The 24,486-nt window shown below is 44.5% G+C and overlaps 1 protein-coding gene and 1 long non-coding RNA gene across 2 annotated transcripts in view; one reads left to right on the plus strand and one right to left on the minus strand.

Annotated features, from left to right (window-relative positions):
• The window catches only part of SYN3 (synapsin III), a 279,080-nt gene that overhangs the window by 222,352 nt on the left and 32,242 nt on the right, over positions 1–24,486 (minus strand). The window contains exon 3 of the mRNA XM_084610849.1: positions 10,176–10,233. Within this exon, the coding sequence (XP_084466975.1) occupies positions 10,176–10,233 (58 nt within the window). The remainder of the gene's footprint in view (positions 1–10,175; positions 10,234–24,486) is intronic.
• Positions 473–16,658, plus strand: LOC311510852. Its single transcript, XR_014709153.1, has 3 exons — positions 473–555; positions 1,818–3,145; positions 16,373–16,658. It is a non-coding gene; the product is annotated as an uncharacterized lncRNA (long non-coding RNA).

Genomic DNA, 24,486 nt, shown 5'->3' on the forward strand with positions numbered 1-24,486 from the left:
AAAAAAGCCAGCACTTTGTAAATATTGATTTGCACTATACTAATATTGACATTTACAGAGTTACAGAGTTTTAATGACTCTGCAGTCCCTAATCCCTGGGCAGGAAGAAGGCCAAACAGGATGTGTGAATGAGTGCATGGAGTGGGAATGGGATGTGTGTTTGATGTATGGGTTGCCCATCAGAGAAGGAAGGTGAAGGTGGTGTAGCTGGGGAGTAGGACATTGTACATCCAGTGAGAGGTCTCATGCATGCTGTTATAAATATAAAGGGAAGGATAACCACCTTTCTGTATACAGTGCTATAAAATCCCTCCTGGCCAGAAGCAACATCCTGTTACCTGTAAAGGGTTAAGAAGCTCAGCTAACCTGGCTGGCACCTGACCCAAAGGACCAATAAGGGGACAAAATACTTTCAAATCTTGCGGGGAGGGGGGAGCTTTTGTTTGTGCTCTTTGTTTATGTGGTTGTTCTTTCTTGGGACTGAAAGAGGCCAGACAGAAATCCATCTTCTCCAATTCATCCTAATTCAAGTCTTCATTATTGCAACCAGTATAGGTAAGCCAGGCAAGGCGGATTAGTTTATCTTTTGTTTTATGTGAATTTTCCCTGTGTTAAGAGGGAGGTTTATTCCTGTTTTCTGTAACTTTAAGGTTTTGCCCAGAGGGGGATCCTCTGTGTTTTGAATCTGAATACCCTGTAAAGTATTTTCCATCCTGATTTTACAGAGGTGATTCTTTTACCTTTTCTTTAATTAAAATTCTTCTTTTAAGAACCTGATTAATTTTTCATTGTTTTTAAGATCCAAGGGTTTGGGTTTGTGTTCACCTGTACAAATTGGTGAAGATTATTATCAAGCCTTCCCCGGGAAAGGGAGTGTGTAGGGCTTGGGGGGATATTTTGGGGGAAGACGTCTCCAAAGTGGTCTCTTTCCCTGTTTTTTGTTTAAAACGCTTGGTGGTGACAGCATACTGTTCAATGACAAGGCAAAGTTTGTACCTTGGGGAAGTTTTTAACCTAAGCTGGTAAAAATAAGCTTCGGGGGTCTTTCATGCGGGTCCCTATATCGGTACCCTAGAGTTCAGAGTGGGGAAGAAACCCTGACACATGCTATTTAATGGCCCTGAGCCAGTGTGAATGCACACAGCCTACAGGGAACACTGATACCAGGTAGCCACATGCCGCTTGGTACCTGTGCTGAAGGTTAAGTGCCATTCAGTGTTGTCAGCTGTCGTGCTTTTACTGCCAGTCTTGCGATATTTGTTGTTTTTCTTAAAGTGCCAGCTGAGTCATGCCACTACATTAAAATCTCAGATTCAATTTTTTTTTAAAAAAAGAACATTTCTGGGCCCATTGTCACAGCGAATAGCTTGAAAATACGAAACCTAATGGCTCGAAAGAGCAGAAGGCAAATAAAAAAACAGTTTTATTGTTTTTAAAAAAATCAGTATTTTTAAATCAGTCTCAGTTTTCTGGAGGCCTATTGTCATGATTTCTGAATAATAGATTTAGCAATACTGTGAAGACCACCACCTAACTGTAGGTATCCATATTTAAGAACGGCTCCTCTGGAAATCCTTTCTTTCATAAAAATTTCAAGTTCCTTAAACCAACAAACAAAACGAATAACTATATGGTTGTTTAATAAATGGTTAATCCATGGGGCTAGAAAGGACTGTTTATGTGACTACACTTCTTTGGCCTATCAGATTCTTCCTTTCAGAATGCCCGCTCTATGCCACTAATTAAAATACTCATTTAGGAATTTAAGTACAATGAAACTGGAGAGATCATTTGTATTATAACTCTCTTTTGTCTAGGTAATTCATGAGCAATCCTTGTCAACATTACCAGCACAGTCATAACCCTATTCCACAAGAGATTTCCAGAAGCATACATAGAGGAGTTCATTGAATAATAACACCCTGAAAAAACCCCGTGGCGTGGGAACAAGTGAATGAGCTGTAAAAGAAGAATGAGTGTTAGAGAGAGATAAAGAAAGAAATGGTGGGAAAGAGAGGAGGTGGGAGAGCAACAGGAACAAACTTTACAAATTTACATGAGCCTTCTGGCCTGAGCGCTCCTCTCCTTACCCCTTTCTGTCCCTGCATAGAGCCATTAGCTGACATAAGGGCTGAGGAAGGATGCTCTAGGAAACATCTGAAGAAATACTATCCAAACGGCAGCAGATTCTGCAAGAGAAAAGCTGCACTATCTCTGCTGCTAATCCTCTGTGTTGTTCTCGGACTCTCATTCTCTGGAGTGGTGTGGTGCACATGCTGTACCGTGCTATTGGGGGTGGTGGGGTGGGAAGGTGATTTCTAGAAATCACCAGGTTTCCAGATCACACATTCCTCAGGAAAAAGTGATCCAGCAGAGTTTAAGTAATAGTCAAAAAGGACAGAATTATCTGGGCCAGGTTCAGTGACTTTAGATAACAGGGACTTCTAAGAGGGGGCCGCTCTGCATCCCACCAGTTTTATCCACTTCAATATCCTCTCCGTGCCCTGAAAATAACCAGCAGTCCTTTATTCTCAGTCCTGTGTCTAGACATAGTCTATGCTGTACTGACTACTGTATTCAGCTTCACTCCCTTGTGGCCAGAGGTCACACCCGTCGTTGAGCAGAGGAGCATGCTCAGCTGGAGGCAGCTTTCTTAAGTGGGCCCTAGTGCCATCAGCACCAGCCCAGGCAGCAATGCCTCTCCCACAGCTAAAATCAGGTCTGAGATCCTCTCTAAAAACAAGATTAAAAAGGACTTGAAGCCACTGGATTTCATGGGCCCAAAAGGCCAACTCTAGATGGGTATCATGGAGGGGGTTGGAGAAGCCTGAATAACCTGTGACCTTAAAGAAAAATCAGTTACTAGCTTTTAACTATAGTGTGTAGTTTGCCTCTGTCATAAAAATAAAGGGAAGGGTAACCACCTTTCTGTATAAAGTGCTATAAAATCCCTCCTGGCCAAAGGCAGAACCCTTTCACCTGTAAAGGGTTAAGAAGCTAAGATAACCTCGCTGGCACCTGACCAAAATGACCAATGAGGAGAGAAGATACTTTCAAAGCTGGGTGGGGGAGACAAAAGGTCTGTCTGTCTGGGTGATGCTTTTGCCAGGAACAGATCAGGAATGCAGTCTCAGAACTTCTGTTAGTAAGTAATCTAGCTAGAAATGCATTAGATTTCCTTTTGTTTAATGGCTGGTCAAATAAGTTGTGCTGAATGGAATGTATATTCCTGTTTTTGTGTCTTTTTGTAACTTAAGGTTTTGCTTAGAGGGATTCTCTATGTTTTGAATCTGATTACCCTGTAAGGTATTTACCATCCTGATTTTTCAGAGGTGATTCTTTTACCTTTTCTTTAATTAAAATTCTTCTTTTAAGAACCTGATTGATTTTTCATTGTTCTTAAGATCCAAGGGTTTGGGTCTGTGTTCATCTGTACAAATTGGTGAGGATTTTCACCAAGCCTTCCACAGGAAAGGGGGTGTAGGGCTTGGAGCGGTATTTTAGGGGAAGACGTCTGCAAGTGGTCTCTTTCCCTGTTCTTTGTTTAAGACGCTTGGTGGTGGCAGCATAGGGTTCAAGGACAAGGCAAAGTTTGTACCTTGGGGAAGTTTTTAACCTAAGCTGGTAAGAATAAGCTTAGAGGGTCTTTCATGCAGGTCTCCACATCTGTACCCTAGAGTTCAGAGTGGGGAAGGAACCCTGACAGCCTCCATCTACAATGGTTATATTCTCTTACCCCAAAGCAACACCCTGGAACCCCCATACTCACCACTGTCATATAGTTATGTTATGTTTTGTACAAAGTATACCTTGTAAGGTATCATTTTAAAAATCTTAATCTGTTGAACATTAATATCCCCTTAAGTTGTATGTGCTATCACTGTCTGTGAAGTTATGAGGTTTTGCTGTGTGTGTTACTGAAATATGTTCTGAAGTTGGAAACGCTCACAACCAGTCTTTCAGGTACAACAATGGGGCAGCCAGAAAGTGATTTAAGGGGGAACACACACACAGGAGGATTACCCCAGGAACTGTATACAATAGAAACCTCTCAGAGAGTGCATACACAATGGAGGCTGCTTGACTCATGTCATAGCAAAGGATCTTTCCAGCAAGCTGGAAGAAGCTATAAAAAGGGGAAGTGACATCATCATTTGGCCTCACTCCCCCCACAACTCAACACCTGGAAACATGTCTAGAGAACAAAGACTGAACTGGGGAGGTGGTCCCAGGCTGGAAAGGAGAATCCTAGCTTGTGTATTAAGGTATTATACCATCAGGGTGAGACATTGCTTGATTTAAATCCTGTCTAGTTCATAGAACTCAGATTGTGATTTTACTTTTTATTTCTTAGGTAACCACCTTTGATCTGTTTCAGAGTAACAGCCGTGTTAGTCTGTATTCGCAAAAAGAAAAGGAGTACTTGTGGCACCTTAGAGACTAACAAATTTATTTGAGCATAAGCTTTTGTGAGCTACAGCTCACTTCATCGGATGCATTTGATGAAGTGAGCTGTAGCTCATGAAAGCTTATGCTCAAATAAATTTGTTAGTCTCTAAGGTGCCACAAGTACTCCTTTTCTTTTCACCTTTGATCTCTATGCTTACTACTTATAATCACTTCAAATTTATCTTTCTGTAGTTAATAAATCTGTTTTATATTTTTTTTTATCTAAAATAGTGTGTTGCTTGAAGTGCAAGGGAAATCTGCTCAGGAACAAGGGCTGATGCATGTCCTCTCCATATTGAGGGAGGGGCGGACTAGGTCATAAACTTACACTGGTCAGGCTTCTGACCAGGGCAAGACGGTACAGCTCTGGGGTCCTAGGCTGGGGAGCTGGGTGGGGAGAGCGGGGGAATTGGCTGGAGCCTCTCTATTGTTGGCTCATGAGTGTCTGGTGAAAGCATTCATGTAACTCAGCTGGGTGTATTCCTGTCTGTGGATGGCTGTGTGAATGCAAGACCTGGAGGGATTTGCAGCTTGTCATAGCATCACAGTGTGAGAGGGAGCCTAGGTTGGTAAGACGTAGGGCTGAGTGGTACCCCAATTCCAGATTGTACTCCGGGGAACCCGTCACAGATTGAAAAGTAACAAAAAAAAAAAAGAAGTTCAGATTCTCCTTTGCATTTCTATGTCCCAAGGATTAGGGTGATCAGTAGCTGCACAATTCACGTACCCCCAAAATAAGATGGTATGCCACATCTTCCTCATGAGGCTGAGCTCCACAGTGTTCAAGCACCTGTTGGACTGAGATGAAAGAGACCAAGGTATTATAATCCATTTGGGGTCTCCTTCATGGCAGTTCTAGCCTAGCATCCTTGATGGGGGAAGGAGCCCCCAGCTTTTCATTATTTATAAAATATTTTTTTCTAGAAAACTATGAGAACACACACCCTAAGGGCTCAAGAACAGAAGGCAAATCAAAGGAACTCAACAACTATTATTATTATAAAAAATCTAATTTGTTTGGAGACCAACTCATGATTTTCAAATGCTTGGGACTGGCAATACTGAATCTGAGGTCTTGAATTTTTAGATAGATAAATTCTCAGGGGTTAGATGGTTTAGGGCCCTGGGAATAAGATAAACCAAGACTTCCACCTGTTGGTCAGCACTTCCAAAGTGCGACTCAGCTTGATAGTGATTGAATACCATTGTCACAGAAGGCCACTTGGGAGAAAAATATCCACATAACAAAGCACAACCATAATTGACTCCCTTTTTGGCAGAAAGGACAAGGATTAAGTCCCCAGTTCAGCAAAGCACTTAAGCACGAGCTACACTTTAAGCACATGCTTTAGTCTCACTGAAGCCAATTTAATTGCTTTGCTGAAAAGAGATGGGAATACTCACGTACTTACAGATAAGCACATGCTTAAGTGCTTTACTGTATGGAGGCCTAAATGAACATGGAGACTGAATTACTCTAACTGTGTTAGGAGAGGTCTTTCAGGATCAGGCTTGAGGTACATTGATGGAGCAATGTGGGGAAGCTTGCATAGCTGCTGTACCTGTTTTTTGGCTAACGAGACAATTTAAGACTCTTTGGCTGTCAATCTGGTCCCTTTGGCCAACACTAAATTCACTAAAAGTTGCTAAAGAAAAGGATTAAATGTACCCTTGGATGAAAGAGGTTTTAGAGATCCAAACACAGAGATAAACACTGTGGCTTCCAGTGCTCTGGCTTAATTCCCTCACTGATTTCTCCAACATCCAAGAAGAGAAAGGAGTCTTTGGAAACAGATGTTACATTGGAAGAGTTAAAATCCCTAAATATTACTAGTAAGAGTATTACGTTTGGGTAATGGAACTGCATGCATGGTGGGAAGTTTCTGGCAATGCTGAACTTTTCCAGATGCACTTGGAACATAAATGCCCCCAGCCCTCAAATAATAACAGTTCTTCTTTATCACCACCCTGCTTCTTTGGGTCAGGATTAGAATCCTCACTGTCGCTGATGATCTTTGGTCCTGGCTCTTTCACTATTCCAGCTCTCTTTCTTTTTTCCTTTCTGCTTCCAGGACCTTATCAATTTTCTCCCACCACGCTCTCTCTCTCTCTCTGTTTCCAGGATCCTGGCACTGAGGTTAATCAGTCACTAAAGGCAATAAGGTAAGACAAAGCAATCTCATGGGAAGGTTTAAATAAATAGCACATATGTGTGTCCTGAGATGGATAATATAGCACACTTTAGACATCCTAATAGATCGCTCAATAAATCAGTGTCCGGGTTTAAATTGAAGAGCACGCAAAAAGGAAACTAAGAAGGAAATAAAGAGGATCCTTGTGGCTGAATTAATTAATGATTTGAGAGGATGGAAGCCAGGGAACAGGACTGGAGAGTACACATCCAGCTCAGTATGGCTTACCATGCTTTTCTCATATTCATCAGCACTAGGCAATGAATGGAGCATCTGTCTTCTCAATGCCTGTGTGGATAAAATTAGCTGAAGGGAGAGCTTGGGGGAAGAGAAGGCGGGAGGGCATGGAGGTCACATAGTTCATTTCCATAGTAAACAACCTGAGAACCTGACCTGTTTCCATACAAGTGTAAGCTCAAGAACTATAGCCAAGGAGAAGAGAAAACTCTCAGAGCTGGTAGGGGGGTATGACCAGACTTGATAGCTCACAACCAGCTGCTGAGAGAGAGACAGTTCCGCTTTCAACAGTTCCACCACAGTATAAATAAAATGAGGTCATTACCTACCAAAAAAAGAAAAAAATATCAGTGTCCCCTCTCTGCTTCTCCCAAAAGCAGCCGATGGGGCTTGTTAACAGAGAATGAAGCTGTAATCAGAGAGAGAAAAAGCAGTAAGGCAAATGCCTCAGATTCAAATCCCATTTCTGGGCATCCCAGAAGAATGGATGTAACTGCGTTCCACACCACATACTTGAGCACTGCCAGCAAAACCGTTGAAGTGTCTCATTCCTGACATTGTTTTGCAAATGTGTTAAACATTTGGATGTTTCACTTCAACACTTTCCGCTGGTAAAAAAAGAGAGGCTATTTTATTGTTACAGGTAAAATCTGGTTTCGCTATAAAAACAGAACACTTTTTTCCTCAGAAAAGCTAAGTTTTCGCCCAGGGCACATAATGAGTGGAAATTTACCATGGGATCCAATGGTGAGCTGGGAGAAAAAACCTTTCCGGATAATTACATGTGAACAAGCATACCACACGGCCCAAGCCGCTTCAGAAGAGCCACAACACTTAGCTTTTGATCAGTGTAGAGTTTACTCAGACCAGCCCTGGATCCTTGCCTCACCTGGTTAAAGACCATTACAGCATGGTAAGGTCTGGGACAAGGTCATATGTACACAGAGTTCTTTTCTGTGGGCTTCCTAGGCCAGGACTGTGGAAGAGCGTTCTCTTTTTTAGGCTCCAGAACTTTCTTGTGTTCAGTAGCAGAAAAGACAAAGTGAAGTGTTCCATGATGGTTTAGGCCAAGGGGTCATAAGTAAGGCAGAGAGGAGCAGGGGAGGGCAAGAAAAATGAAAAAAAGAAGCGAGTGAGTGAAAAACAATGGAGTCCCCCAAGGGATGAGTAAAAGAGGAAGCCCAAAGAGTTGGAGTCTGAACAGATAAGCGCCCCCCTCTTGGCCTGATCGATATGCACAGGGGCCTGAGGCCACATTCAAGGACTGCCCACAACAATACAACTTCTGTATTTCCCTTGTTAGACAATGATAGAACTGATGATCACTTCTGCATTCAAGGTCCAATGAAGCAGGGCGCAACTCACCATCTGTTACTCTTAGGCTCCATTGCCATATATGGGGAGTGGGGGAAAGCAGCCTGCTTTCTGTTCACAGTTGTCCAACCTTTCTCTCAATTAAATAATTAATTTTCTGGAGTACTGCTGCAGTTGTTACATTTATTATTAGAAGGGGGCTTCACTGAGGTAACTCTCAGTACCACAACACTAGCAGGCAACGGTTCCTAGCAGTGGGAGCCCTGATAGCCACTGCAGTGAAGGCACATTTTTCGCCACATGCACACTTGATTATTACTTGCACTCCTTAGCCCCTTTGGGTCCTATGCCCAAACCTGAGCATGCCACCTAAGTAACAGGTCTTGGCTGATGGGCTGGATGAGGTTCACAGGAGTTCCTGGGAATTGTTACAAGCCCCATGGTAGGCACTGATCCTGGTCTATCCAGTCAGGGAAACAGCAGTGCAGAGGCTCCATTTCCAGAGCTGATTTAAGGCATAGGCAACCTAAGCGTATGCTGAGGGCCCAATTCTTGGATGGGGCCCAACCTGAGTGGCACTGTGACCCCATCTACCCTTGTCATGACAGAGAGGCGGCAGGGCCAAACCTGAGAGAGAACTGGGGCAGCCAGCACAGCTCCTCCTTGTCGCTGCCATGAGGCCAATGTCACCCCGCCCCACCCCAGGGCCTGCCCAGCCTTGTCCCACTTCCAGCAGCCAATGTTCCCTCTGTTCTACCCACAGGGTTCGCTTAGCAATTGCGTCAAGAGCTGCTACAAGTATGGGAAGCTGTGGTGCATGCCTGCACAAGGAAGCCAACTGGGAGAAGGGCTGGGGGGACATGAGGAAGTTTTGTCTAGGGCCCAGCGATGGGTTAATCTTCCCCTGTCTATTTCAGCCAGTGGGCTTCCACCAGAGGGGTACTGGAGACAGCTCCTCTCCAAGGAGCGCATTTGTAATTCTGAATGAGAAGGAAGGAAAGAAGATGCAGGGTTTTCAGTCAGTAGGCGAACTGTGGGCCAAAACCAGACCACCAGATGCTTTTGAATGGACCCCAACATCTTTTTATTTACTTATTATTATTAACTTTTTTTATTATTTTCTCTGGAGTCTAGACCTTGACTATACCTTGACCAAGAAATTTGGACCTTAACAAAAAATATTTGACTACCTTGGTTTGGGGTATTTGGGAGAGGAGAAAAAGGAGATTATGGAATGATTGCAGGGGAATGCACTGGAGAGGCAGATACTCCCTGCAAATGGAAGCGGAGGAGGGACAGGAAGGGAGGTACTGAGACTTAGCAGGGGAGGGGAGAGAGCCGGCTCCAGGGTGGGAAGAGGGTTCTGCGGGTTCCTACCTGCTTCCAGGCCTGCTCCAGACCCTCTGGGTCCCACTCCCTGCTCCCCCACAGCTCCTGGGCCCTGTGGTGGCTGCTTCTATCCCTCTGGGTCTCCCTCTCACCTCCACTCCCTCCCCCACTGGCATATGAGAGTTTACATAGGGGCACTAGACTCCTTGGCCCTGGTTCTATCTTCCCTGGCATGAGAGGTAATCTGGGGCCTGGGCTCTAGGACCCTGCAAGGTGGAAGGGTCCCAGAGCTCAGGCTGCAGCCCAAGCCTGAATGGCTACACTGCAATTAAACAGCCCCTTTGCCTGACTCCCATGAGTCTAAGTTAGCTGGCATGGGCCAGCTGTGAGGTTTAATTGCAGCGTAGACATATCCATAGGGACATGCAAAGCAGCACTAGAAAAAGTACAATAGGGAACAATCCTGAAAAGGCAGGACTGGATGGCCCAAAAGGTTATTTTCATCTCTGGCTTCTCTAATTCTGTGAAACAGACAAGACTTAAAATTCCTCCTTAGCACCCTTCTCCTCCTGGCTGATGCCCGCAGACACCTGCATGTGGGGTCTCAATCACCTACGTGAACCCTTGCTACAGAGGATTTCAATGTCCACTGACCTGTTCCACTCGGATCTCAAATTCTCCGTTCACCTTCTTCCCCTGGAAATACTTGGCCCTGAGGAGAGAGAGAGAGAGAGAGGGAGGGAGGGAGGGAGATGGTTAAAAAGACTGCAGTTCATGATTATTTATTTATTTGTCAGCTACTGTTTTGCTGCTGTTTTCCCTTTTTGATGAAGGATTTCCAGATGGTTCACAACATCTTTTACTAATTCCCATTTTCCCTTGACTTTCTGTTCTCCAAGAGGAATCTGCCAAACCAGATGAAAAATCACACTGGAAATTTCCTTGAAGGCTTGCGAGGGTTTTTTGGTAGACTGAGAAAATAATGATCTCCCTGCACCTTACAGAATAACAGTAATAATCAATGACAAGACCAGTTTGTATGTATTCTCTATCCTGGGGACAGAGGCTATGGACAGAGGGAGGCAAAATCTATCATGTGACAAAGACTCAGTAAATTTTCTTCCAACACTGAACAAGGAACTTTATCAGCATAATGAAAACCATATTAAGCCTCTCTTTCTCTCTCTCTCTGCTTCACTGTAGAGCTTGTCTTAGGAAATTTCCCAGCCCTATCTTGCCTGGCTTCATGCGTCTGATTTAAAGAAACAGTATATATATATATATCCTCAAAATGTCAATAAGGATAGATTTCTTCAAAATTGTGAAACCAGATTTGCATCAGAGTCATTGGAAAAAAAGTCTCTCTCATATACTTCCTCTCATCTCTGCTAATAGCCACAGTCATCGAATATACAACAGAGGAAAACAGATGGAAGTTACCGCTCAAAGGGTTGGACTGATAGTGCAGTAAGAACCAGGTATAGGACAAGTATATGCTTTTTAAGCCATTCTCTTCTATACAGAGCGGATCAGGAGATTTCTAACAAAAGCTATTTTCCGAGCAGAAAACAGGGTTTCATCAAAATCAACATTTTTTTCTTAAAAACTGTTGACTTAGATGACTACTTTTTAGTTTTTTCAAAAATGTCCTAAATAGAAAATTTCAGGACCCCCCACCACCCCAAAATATTTATTTGTTTTATTTTAAAAAAAAGGGGGCGGCCCTCCCCCTTCCACTGTATTACCATTTCCCAATTTTTGCCTGTTGAAAAACAGCAACAAAGTGTAGGAAACAGTTAAATATTGGAAGTGTTTTTTACTTTCTGAGAAAAAGTAACACTTTCAACACTTTGTTATCCAAGTGACAAAAGTTTGGACAGAAAAAGAAAATGAAGGAAAGTTAGCGGGAGGGGGAAGAGCAGGTTTTTCCCTATACCTTTTTAATGTTTTTTAAAAAAACTTTCCCACACATTTTATTTCATTCCCTCTCATGTCATTGGATTGGAGTGGGGAAGAAAATGGGGGCCGTGGGAAAAAAGTTTAAAAAACAACCCACAAAGTTGTCCAGATTTAAAGAACCAAACTGACATTTTAAGTCTAAACAAAAGTTTGTTTTGAAACGGTGATTTTAAACAAAATGAAAGTTTTCATTTTGTTTAAAAAATTCCCATCAAAAGGTCCATCTGTCAAAAAGCCCATTCATCAGCACAAAGTTTACTCTAACTATGATCGGAAGTTAGGTAGGGACAGTACATTAGCCAGGGACAGTACGTTAGCCAGGGACAGTACGTTAGCCAGGCTCTTACAAGTCCAGAAAAAGGAAAATGCAGGACTTTAGCTATCCCTAAGGGGTATGTCTACACTACGAAATTAGGTCGAATTTATAGAAGTCGGTTTTTTGAAATCGGTTTTATATATTCGAGTGTGTGTGTCCCCACAGAAAATGCTCTAAGTGCATTAAGTGCATTAACTCGGTGGAGTGCTTCCACAGTATGGAGGCAAGCGTCGACTTCCGGAGTGTTGCACTGTGGGTAGCTATCCCACAGTTCCCGCAGTCTCCGGAAATGAGATTCAAAAGTTCGCAGTTCTTTTCCTGTCTACCTAGCCAGCGCATCTGAGTTGAGAGTGCTGTCCAGAGCGATCACAATGGAGCACTCTGGGATAGCTCCCGGAGGCCAATACCGTTGAATTGTGTCCAGAGTACCCCAAATTCGACCTGGCAAGGCCGATTTAAGCGCTAATCCACTTGTCGGGGTGGAGTAAGGAAATCGATTTTTAAGAGCCCTTTAAGTTGAAAAAAAGGGTGCAGGTTTACATCGATTTAACGCTGCTAAATTCAACCTAAAGTCCTAGTGTAGACCAGGGCTAACCTTCCTTGAGGTAATGAGAGTAGGATGAAAAAAAGCCAAAAACGATGCCACCTCTTTGGCAACAAAAGTTACAGTGCGTGCACTTAAGTTCATCCTGGTTCTAGAGATATAACTGGGTTTAATGGTATTTCCCATTTTACATGTAGAGAATTACTGCTGTAACCAGCAGACTCAAAAGCCGAGATAAACTTAGTGTGCTCACAGTAACTGTTTCGAAGTTTGAGGCATGGCATTCAGTGGTACACGCATATATTTTTTTAAACAGAAGATCATCACAGTGTATATGCATCACCCACATTTATGAAACAAACTTTCTCCCTCTGATGACCCCTCCACTCTGCTGACTTGCTGGTTCCTAACTCATTGGTGCTGCTTCGGTCCTACTCACAATGGAGGCTGATTATCCACACGCTCTTTCATCCATTACAGATGAAGCAATGAGACTTCCATTGCTTCGTCCAGGAAATTAGCCTTCACAGTAAAAATTATAGAACCCTTTCCCCACTGCTACAATACAGACTCTGTTCCCAGATAGTCATGTCTGGGGCACCACCACCATGTGGACCCAGGGCATAAGAACAAGGCATCTTGATTAAGACACAGTGAGACCTTTGTTTCTGGACCCCATTTTCCACATGGCCTGGCTCATTCCAATGACTCAGCTCACATTTTTTAAATTAGAGGATATATTTTCTTTCAAGGCAGATCCAGGGCTAAGCTGCTGTAGGGATCTCTGAAGACAATAGGTGCTAAATAATTCAGAGATAAATGTTTTGCTCTGTGCTCTATTCTGACACTGCACAGGGGAAGACTGAAACACCTGCTGCAAATACCCTTGGAAACAGATTCAATAGTGTTTTTAATTTACACTTGGTGTTTCTGAGCCTTTGGGAAGTAGAAGCCACCATACTGAGCAGAAAAGAGATATTAGTCTCACCCTGGAGCCCCTGAAGTTTCAAGCAACTAGGAATTATTTATACTATGGAAGTACCTGTAGGCCACGTTCATGGTCAGAGCCCCATTGCATTAGACACCGCATCAACACACAGCATGAAACAGGCCCTGTCCCAAAGAACTTACAACAGACAAAAGTTGGGAGAAAGGAAGTTATATCCCCATTTGACAAAGGGGGAACTAAAGAGCGAGAGATTAAGGGCCAGATTTTCAAAAGCAATCACGACCCAGCAGGTCCCACTGAGAACAATGTGAGCTGCAAAGTCTTGCCCTCTTTTGCAAATCTGGCCATACAAGTGATTTGCTGAGGGTCACACCAGGAGCCTGTGACATAGCCAGGATTTGAACCCAGATCTCAAGTCCCAATACCATGTCTTAACCATAAGACCCATCACAGGTCTTCCTTTGGTGCCTCAGCAATGCCATTCTAGCCTATCCAATGAAGTCACTTACGAACAATGCAAGGCATCTTTCATCACCCTAGAGGCTGCGTGGGCTGCCTCACAGTGTTCCCAGCCTACTGGCTTGAGAGATCAAAACAGGAATCATCTAAGTCATCCTGCCTCCCCCCCATCCCATGTCAGCATGGATTACTGACCACTGGTCTAACTGGCCAGCACTTTATTATAAAGCATGCAGGATGTTGACAGAGTCAGACTGCTGCATTATAATTAGGCTATGCAGGGTGTAGGTTGAGTGGTTTGGTTTCCAATCTCAGTAAATTCGCATGTAAACAGATATTTTGGACGGAAAAACTTGTGGCTCCATGCTAGCAGAACAAACCCTAGGGAGGATTTACAATGGTAAGAAACATGTGAATGCTGCAGCTCGTGCAGGGGGGAAAGGAAGTGCTATAATAGCTCAGTAGATGCCTTCTGTTTTTAAAAGAAATTCCCCTTCGTGCATCTTTCTCTGTGATTAGTGAGCTGCACACTTGTGGGAAGCAATATTTCCTGGGCAAAAGGGCATTAGAAACACATAAAAAAGCCCTCTGCTTTCTGCTCCAGCCCCAGTGAGATTGAAATCTCACCTTCAGCCCCGTAACGGTAGAAACCTCAGATGTCTCCTCTCACAAATTTGTTTAGAAAGATTAAAAGCTTGCTTTTCAGAGAATCCAAGCAACCCCCCCGTGATGTGCTTGGGGGAAGCAAGTGCTCCATTCCCAGTCTGATACATACACAGCACATCCTTTATGGGGATCAGACGCAAAGGCCTGGTGTTGAAAAGCATCAGCTCTCTGGTCCCTATGTTATACGTGTAAAGAGCATTTCGTGAGAAGCCAGCATACAGTACTTGTGTCCCTATACTCTTGTGAAGCATTTATCAGAGTAAGTCTACAAAAGTGGCCCCAAAGGAGCCTGCTCACACAGTAGTATAAGCACCTCTCAGCCTCCTAAACATCAAGGGCCCAGTTCATCCCTGTGTTAGTACAGACACTGAAGGGAGGCAGCTTGCGCCTTGCCTTATTCAGGGGCTGCAGGAGCTCATATGGCCCCCAGTGCTGACTTAAATTGTGTTCCTGCTCTATTGGCCACCTGGGAGGGTTGCCAATTTTGTAATATTTAAAAACCGGACACTCCAGCAAGAGTCCCAGAACCTCCCCTGCCCCGCCCCTTCCCCTGAGGCCCCACTCCCTGTTCACTCCTCTTTACCCCTACCTCCATTGCTCACTGCTTTTGTCCTCTCCCCTCTCCCTGTGTGGGTCAGGAGGGACTCACTTGCAGAGCCGGTGCTGAGAGCTGCATCCGCCCGATGCAGGTAGGCGGTTGTCCTGGCTGAATAGGAGCTGGCGTAGGTGATGACTCCGGTCCTCCCCACCTCCCCTGCCTGCAATAACTGGACTTTGGGTGTCTGGTCAGTAGGTCTGACTGACACTATCGGACTTTCTGTTCAGAAAAACGGACACCTGGCCACCCTACCATCTGGGTAGGCCCCCTTTGCCAGGGCTCCAATAGAGGTGGTGCTGGGGAATTCCCTGGAGACTGAAGCTTATTCTTGTCCAGCGGCCCCTTTGTGCTGGCCTTTGGTGAATCCATATCTGAATCACAGAAAGGCCATGGCACAACCATGGAATCAGCCCCCAGATGTATAGTGGAGATTTCCAAGATCAGTAGAAAAAGATCAAAATTCATAGGGATCATTTTTTCCTAGAAGTCTATAGGACATTATGGTAAAGCCTCTGAAAGTGAGCTACAGTTGGCCATTTCCTTACTCCCATACACACTTAGCTTTACCTGATTACTTTTGCTTTTATATTAAAACAACTCCAAAGGAGCATTTGGTATTCACTTCATCAACCAGTCAATATGCTCAAAACTGGAATCCTGGATAAGCCTTTACCCCCCAGGCTTGTCTCTTCCTTGAGTTTTTTTTTTCCTTGTATGGCTTTTATGTCCTGGAGAGAAGGTGCTTATAAGAACCACTTCAGTGGGCACTGCAGTGGTAGCCACAAGATTCGTGGTGTATGTAGATGGAAGGGGATGCTGCAGAGAACCTTCCATTTTCTTGATGGGTTGTAGAGCACTCCACAAAAGGGTTGAGATCTGCTTGACTTGCCTGGGTATACAGGATCAGGCAGAGAATCCCAAAGGATCTCTTGTTCAGGTGCAGTCTCAGCAGGCAGGATACTTGAACGTAACATACATTGCCAAAAGCTAGGTTTGTTACCTGTCCTGAAGATGTTCTGGACAGGGATGGCAGTATCCCATTGTCTACTTACGAAGGATGAGATAGCATGAGTCAGAGTGTTGCAGGGGGAAGAGGGGAGTGGCGATTGGAAAATCTGAAGCTGTTTCAATGAGTCAGTTGGCTGAATGAGTGGGGTTCTGTCCCATTTTTCAGCCTGTTGGAAGCACAGTATTTTGTGTTAAATGCATTTGATGGCACTTCTTCAGGCTATTTCACAAAATGGCTACTGCATGCAATAATTTGCAAGGACAAGAAGAGATCAAGGAAATGTGCCTCAAGGTGTCTTGCAAGAGACCTCACTGGAGTAGCTATAAGAAATGTCCCTGTGATCTCTTGCAGTGTGTCTGGAAGTAACTCAGCAGCCATCACCTCAGCACTGCACCTGTGGAGAAGCCACACCCCCATGGCAGCTGGAGTCAACAGAATCATTGCTGGCTGCATTTCGGGTTGAAGGCTAAAAGGTTTGATGGCTAAAAGCAGCAGCCCATGTGGGTGGAGCAGGTTCATTAGCCAGCAGGGATATCCCTATAAGGCAGCCTGAGATGTTCCTGGTGTTGCCTTTTCATTTAATTCAAAACAAATATTATTTCTGAACTAAAAAGCAGGGAGAGAATCCCAAACTATTGATCTGACTTTGCTCACTTGTGATTTTTATCATGAAATAAAGTCTGTGTTGGTTACATTTTCCTACCATATCCTGGATGAGTTAGGCACCATTGTGTTAGATGTATGCTTAGCCTATTAGAGTTTTTTGAGGAGCAATCTAGATCTTCCTTGTTTCAAGTTAAACAGGGTGGGAGATTTAACAGCTCCAAGCAAAAGAATTCATACAGGATAGAGGATGGAGTGTCGCCATGTTTTATGAGCAAATTCCTGGGAGTCTTTCCATTAACTTCGATGGGTTTTGGATCAGGCCCCTAACAGCATCCAATCCAACAAACTCAGGTTAGCTTTACTGGCTGCCCATTTCTTCTCACTATAGCTTCAGGCTGCATTTCCTGCCCCACACTCCTAGTCTGCAGTGGGGGCTTGAACAAAAAATGTGATGCAAGAACCACGGTGGGAGAAAAATGGAAAGAGGGGAAAGTGAAAACGGAGGAAGAAAGAGTAGCAGGAGGAGGAGAGAAGTGAGTGAATCAAATAGAAGACTAAAAGGATTAAATTATGGAATCTCCCAATTCCTTTCTTTGTCATCCAAATACAAACAGAGATATCTCTTGAGTCTTTTGGGAATCAAAGCATGTAATTTCCTCCAAGATTAACCTAGAAAATGCCAGGCTGCAACCCTCTTGATTGGATGAGGGTGGACCTCACGGAGTGAGGTTAGCCACTGAAAGAATTCCCTGTGTCAAAGGGTCTGGGGGCCCGGGTGATGCACAAGGCCCTCACTGTATGTCCGCATTGTCTCCTACGTAAAAGGGGTTGGGACTGGGAAAAAGGAGACAGTTTCCAAGATACTAGCAAGCAGGCTGCGGAATGCCCAGATATCCCTCCAGCCCCTATGACAATACAAAGGGAGTCAATAGTGCATTTTTATTGGTTTGCCTTTTTAATGGATAAAAATGTGCAAGGCTTTCCGCTCTCTAGCCCAGCTCCCCAGTTCTCCCAGATTAGAAATTTCCACCTACAAACTATATGGATTTCCAAGTTTGGTCAATTATTGATCACAGAAAGCCTTGTGGGAGGGGGAGGAAATGGTTACCCCAGGAGTTGAGTGCCTTGGGACAATCAGGTCTATTCTACACACCTGCTGCAATCTAGAGACCTTTATGTATCATTCAGACATAGAAGGGATACGTTATTGTTTAATATTCACTGTGCAGTAACACCTAGTGGCCCCTACTGAGGTCAGGGCGCACCTGTCCTAGGTGCTACAGAAACTCACAAGAAGAGAGGGGCCATGCCTTGAAAAGCTGACAATTTAAATAGACAAGACCAAATGGGAGAAAGGATGAATTATTATCCCCATTTTACAGATGGGGAATGGAGGCACAGAAAGATTAAGTGGCCGCCCAAGGTCAGACAGGGAGGCAGTGGGAGAAGCGGGAAGAGATCTCTCATGTCCCAGGCTGGCATTCTAGCCACAAGACCATCCTTTCCTGCACATTGTAAAATAATCCCTTTTGCATTTTTATTTTCAGGGTTCATAGTGATCATCAGCAGTTCAGCAACACAAGACGGGCCCAGGCTGCTGCTACACAAAAACACTAGAGCCTTATAATCACAAGCTAGCCATCACTGTCCGCTGAAAAAAATGAGTCTGTCAATGGACCTCCATCCACAGCAGATCATCCCTGCCCTTTGTATAGTGCCCATCACTGTAGTATCTAAGCACTTCCAACCCCGCCCCCTGGTAAATTAAGATTCCTGCAACTCTGTCTGCCTCCTGCATCACTTATTGCTGATGAAACAGGGCTAACTAGAGACAGTGGAATTCTTCAAGAGCAAATGGGTCTGTTATTAACTAACACTACACTTGATCTTGCTCTTTGCATTTTTCCAACGTTGTGAGTATATGAAGGATGCCTTGCTGTAGGTCAGCATCACAGCCATATTCCTTCAAGTCCCAGAAAACTGGAAGGGCCTCCTTCTGAGCTGCTGCTTAAATCAGCGTAGGGCAGGGGTGGCCAACCTGAGCCTGAGAAGGAGCCAGAAGTTACCAATGTACATTGCCAAAGAGCCACAGTAATATGTCAGCAGCCCCACCACCTCCTGCCCACCAGCAGCCCTGCTGATCAGCACCTCCCCCTCCCTTCCGCCCGCCGCGGCAGCATACAGGAGGCTCTGGGATGGAGGGGGGAGGAGCAAGGATGCAGCAGGTTTGGGGAGGAAGCGGGAAGGGGCAGGGGCCTTGGGGTAAGAGGTGGAGTTGGGGCAGGGCCTGGGGTTGAGCAGTGGAAAGTTGGCACCTGTAGCTCCAGTCCCGGAGTCAGCACCTATGCAAGGAGCCGAATATTAACTCTGAAGAGCCGCCTGCAGCTCCGGAGCCACAGGTTGGCCACCCCTGGTGTAGGCGCTGCTGTGACACATGAGGCAGCAAATTGTAGTTTACATACAATTTAAAATTGTACATTGCTAGCAGGTTTCCTTGTTGCTAAATCTAGATGGCAGAGCCTGGAGCTGTTTGGAGGGGTATCATTTTGTAAGGGTTCGTACAATACTGTATTCCACTTTTGCTTTGAAGTGAAATGCATGTACAGCACCTTTGAGAGTTAGGAACAAGGGAACCAAAATAACTCAAAAGCAAAACTCAATCAAAGCTGCTGTGTTTTAGGTAGAAATGATGTAAGTGCCTGGGTTCATTTGCAGGTCACTAAAAGGCTTACAAACCTTGAGAAACCTGGCTGAATTTCTTAGGTTTGCCCAGGTCTAGACAAGACACGCTGAGGTTAAATACCGTATATTTAAAAGGATTCTGGTAAAGTAATTAACACCCCAAATTAGACTTGCATTAGCGTATTTGTAACCTGGTAGGGAATATTTGCCAGATAAGGATGAGGTGCAAGAAAGGAAATATTCAGTGCTGTTTAGAGTTGGTCAACTAATGAAAACTCAGGTTTGCAGATATGTTTGTGAATATAAATATCCTTCTTTATTTATGAGTATTCAAATGACAGCTGCTTAGTTACGAATGACTCACAACCTGTGTCACCAATGCATGTTTGAAGGGCATTATTTGCTATTCTCAATTCACTATTTGTTATTCTCCTGTTAGAAAATTTAGGATGTCCAATCAGGGAACACAAACAAAGCCTTGCAAATTGAGCAACCAATTTCTACGTTCAAGTTCCAAATCTCAGCACTGGACACTTCTGCACTACCACTTATGTCAGTATAATTTATGTCACTCCCGGGTATGAATAAGCCTCCCTCCTGAGTGACATAAGTCGCACGGACCTAAGTGCTGGTGTGGACAGAGCCATGTCAGTGGGGGAGCTTCTCCCGCCAGCACAGCTGCTGCTGCTTATTGGGGATGGATTAATTAAACTGACAAGAGATCTCTCTCCTGATAGCTTAGAGCAGCTCCACTACAAAGCTTACAGTGGTCAGCTGTGGCCCTGAAAGCTCTCTAATGTGGCTATAGCCTTAGTGAATAATCTGTAGGCCAACAATTGTTTGCTTATGACTAAGGCTACGTTTTAGTCATAGGTATTTTTAGTAAAAGTCATGGACAGGTCACGGGCAGTAAACAAAAATTCATTATACTATACCCCTAACTAAAACTTGGGCCGGGGGGCTGCGGCTGCTCTCGGGGGGCAGTCCATGGGCATCAAAGGTGCTTGTGGGGATTGGCCCGGGATCCCCGCTGGTGCTAGGAGGGGGACCGGGCGGCAGCGCGCAACCCGGGACCTCCGCTGATGGTGGGGGGCAGGGTTGGCGGGGCTAGCAGGCTCCCTACCCAGCTCCACATGTCCCTGCAGCTCTTAGGGGGAGGGAAGGCAAGGGAGGCTCTGTGCACTGCCCCCGCCATGAGTTCCAGCTCCGTAGCTCCCGTTGGCCAGGAACCACAGCCAATGGCAGCTGTGGGGGTGGCACCTGTGGGCAGAGGCAGCGTGCAGAACCTAGGAGCTGCAGGGACATGCTGGCTGCTTCCCAAACCCTCTGCCCCAGCCCTGAGCCACCTCCCACTCCCAAACTGCCCCAGCGGCAGCCAGTGCAGCTGGGTCAGGGGCTGCCTGATCTGCTTGGACAGGCCGTGTCGGCCGCTGCAGAAATCATGGGCATCACGGAAAATCACCAAATCCGTGACTTCCATGACCTCTGTGACAGACACACAGCCTTACTTATGACATTCACAGAATGTTTCCAAATAGTAAATGTATTTGCAAAAAGAAGGGAACTACTTTGCAAAGTGGCCGGATTTACCAAACTCAATATTAGATTAACATTATTTGACCACTGGTAGTCCTGGACTAGTAACATATTTAAGGTTCAATATCCCATGGACCAGGACTAGAAATGGATTTTTTTTAGCCCAGTAAACTGCAGCTGGTAATTTCCTCTTCCTAATGTGATCCAGCACTTTATTCCAAGCTCTGACAAGCCCTGCAAGCCTTATTTTACAAAAAAGTGTTATTTTAGATAGCTTGGAAAGGGTTCGGTTATGAATAAATCATAATTTCTCTTCTCTTCCAAGTCCAGGAGTTTGGCGCCATTATGTTAAGACAGCCTGGCTTTAGAGATGGAGGGAAATGAAAAACAACAATTCAATTTTGTAACACTCACATTGTCCTTAATGGCTTTGTCCTGTGGAATATGGCACATATTCTTGATGGGGTGGAAGCATTTTAAGCAAGAAAGCATGTAATTCTGATAGTATTGGATTAGCTTGGAATGAGGACAAAACACACCTATTGTTCTGAAAAGTGACATGGGATAGTTAGCAAATAAAAGTGAGCAGGGACCTTGTTACTACAGCTGGCACAAAAAGCAATGTTTTCATGGTACTTTATTAATGGGCTTAAAAGGTATGCATGAGCATTTCCAAAGTATGCTGTTTAAACAAAGCATTAGGGTGGGGAAGTGAGTACTACTTCACGGACAACGGGAGTTAACAATTCACAGTTCTCAAATCTTGTTTCAGCTTTGGAAAAAACCACTTGAGCAAGGGGGGGATTTTACTTAACGCTGATCTGGGCAAGGAAGTTGCCAGAGGTGGGACACTTTCCTCCTGGATGAGGTCATGATCCTGGATTTGGCTGATTTGTAGTAACATGGAGTTCTGCCACTCCATTTCCTCATGTTCCGTGCGCGCGCGCGTGTGTGTGTGAGAGAGAGAACTTCTATGCCCTGGCAACAAATGCAGGTTTGACATGGAGGTTTCAGGGTCTCTAAAAATACATCTCTTCCAGGGCAGCAGATGCTTCCAAACAGACTGCTTGCCTAGCTCAAATGAGACTGCTTGCCCAGCTCTAAACCCATAGGGTGCATGGCTGGGACAGGGACCCTCAGTGAGAAAAAAAGAATGGCATTTTCTCTGCTGTGGATGGAGATCCATTGGCAGACTCATTTTTGCAGGTGGCTATGATGGCTAGTTTGTCAAAAAACAGAGCAACCCAACTAGAGTCATCCCCCAATACTGCACTAAGCAGAGTAAAGATACACTTCTTTGGGAGCTGCTGGAAGGGCATCTTGGAGAGAAATAGAAGCTCTTGTGCAAATTTTTGCCACCATATCAAAGGGAGAGTTGGGTCATTTTCCTGCCTCTGATGGAATCCACCCTTCTTTTGCTACGGCTACCACATCCCTGCCAGAGTGGATTGAGTTATATAGGACTCACAAATATTTCAAGAGCAAATATTTAGCCTTTGAAAAATGCCAGGGTATGCCAAGTGTCAGGTATTAACAAAGGTTTGCAGATGAAGGTGTGGATTCCCATTACAGGTCTTTATACCCTCCAGCCCATCACTACAAGAGAGATAAGTTCAGGGCTGTGCTGTAGTATCAGTAGACTTAGCAGAATTTTAAAGAAACGAATGATACTATTTTCCAATTAAGTGCACTTAACATACTTAGACTGTAAGCTCTTTGCAGCAGGGACTGTTTTTGTTCTGTGTTAGCACAGTGCCTGACACAATGGGATCTGGGTCCATGACTGGGGCTCCTAGGTGCTCTGCAATACAAATAAGTTGCCTATCCAGCTATATTGCCACCTTCTTGGGTTACAAGAAAGTGTTTTTGTTTTTAAAAAGGGAAATCAGTGGACAGGTTCCTCAATCTCCCACCCTTCCTGTCTGCAAACAATGAGGCCTCATTACATGGGGTTTGTCACAGGCTATGGGGGAAAGTTTTGTGGCAGTCCCATGTTAAAATATTGATAGCTCTTCACTTGTTGTTACTTATTTCTAGTGACTGTTTTCTGGTCCAGTTAACTCTTCCAGCGCGAGGGAGGAGGAAGGAAAGGACTATTTATCAACACAAAAATGCTGCAGAGTCAGCTATTTTGGCAGGCAAAGAGGGGTTGGAAAAGGTTTTAAATCTGATACCTCTTCAAAAATGAAATGAACAAAACGGTAACAATAGGTTATTGTTCACTCCGAAGATTCTGGGACTAGTTCCATGTGTGAGGCAACCAGAGTGGCCAGCCACAATCCCCAGTCATCTTTTCTCAAGGCAAACACTGCTGCTTAGGTGGGGCAGTCTGAGCTGGTATTTCATCAGATTGATACTAGGAAGAAGAAATCGGTTCCTCAGAAAGTACAGCAGTTTAACTGAGATCAGAATAGGGCCTAATCAACATTGTCTTTCAGTGTTGTGGTCATTGGACCAGATTCTGATCTCAATTATACCTGTGTAAATCCTGAGTGACACTATTGCCTTCATTCACCCACGTGAATAAGATTAGAAGCTAGCCCTCTTACTGTAAATGCTTCCAGGCAAGGCACAAATCTTACTATATTTTATAAAGACCCACTTACATTTGAGGAATATTGTGGAAACTTCTTTTGCTTGCAGCTTAGAATTCCAGATATTCCCTTCTAGCCTGGTCCAGCTCTTCCCCAGTTCAGTTTTAGGTGTTTTGAGCAGTCATCTTTGGGGTGGGGGTGTATCCAGTGAAGAACCAACCCTGATTAACTCACTCCCCAGCCAAAATAGGATTTACATATGGCAGGAATCCTTTGTTTCCCAGTTTGATCCCCACCCCCTACTAGTGGAAAAATACCAACAGTCCAATATGGTATCCAGTACCAGGTGACATGATCACACGACCCTGCAGTGTCAAAGCAGCATGCAGGAAGCTTCTCAGGAAGGTGGGAGATTAGCATCTTCAAAGACCTATTGTTCTCCCTATTGATTTATTGACTAAGCAGCCAGACTGATTGCATTTTGTCTAGTGGGTGTTCCCCAGGTGCAAACACTTTTGCAATTGATACATAGTCAATATTCCTAACTTCAGATACAGAAATGATACATATATACTAATAGGATAATCACATTTAGTCAATCATAACCTTTCCAATGATATCTCACATGACCCATTTTTGCACAAAACATATCTTAGTTGTGCCATACAATCTCTCTATGAAGAATATGGGCTTAGTGCCACACCTTCCTCTTTGATTACACTGTTAGGACTAAGCAGCAGACTGGCCCCTAGGCCCCAGATGGTAGCACGGTGTATTAGACATGTGAACGGGTCCAACAGAGAGCTAGATGGATGATGTGGTAATGGACTACCCCCTGGTGGTGTCTCCTTTATACTGCAGGGAAGTTTAGCACAAGCCAGTGACTCAGCTATTGAGTTTATTGTTACACTTGAGAAAAACCAGCAGGTGCATCAAGGTAGTAAATAAGTAAGAAAATACCAGCTAAAACAGAAGGCAGCAGTGCCAAGTGCGTGTGTGTGTGGGGGGGAGAATCACCTCTTATAGAAATGGTAGCCAGCAAAGCCCTGGTTTTGCTAGATTCGCACAAACACTAGATGCAATTGCCATCCTACCAGAGACTTTCCT

The sequence above is a fragment of the Lepidochelys olivacea genome (assembly GCF_965140295.1).
Source record: "Lepidochelys olivacea isolate rLepOli2 genome assembly, chromosome: 1".
Classification (NCBI taxonomy): domain Eukaryota; kingdom Metazoa; phylum Chordata; order Testudines; family Cheloniidae; genus Lepidochelys; species Lepidochelys olivacea.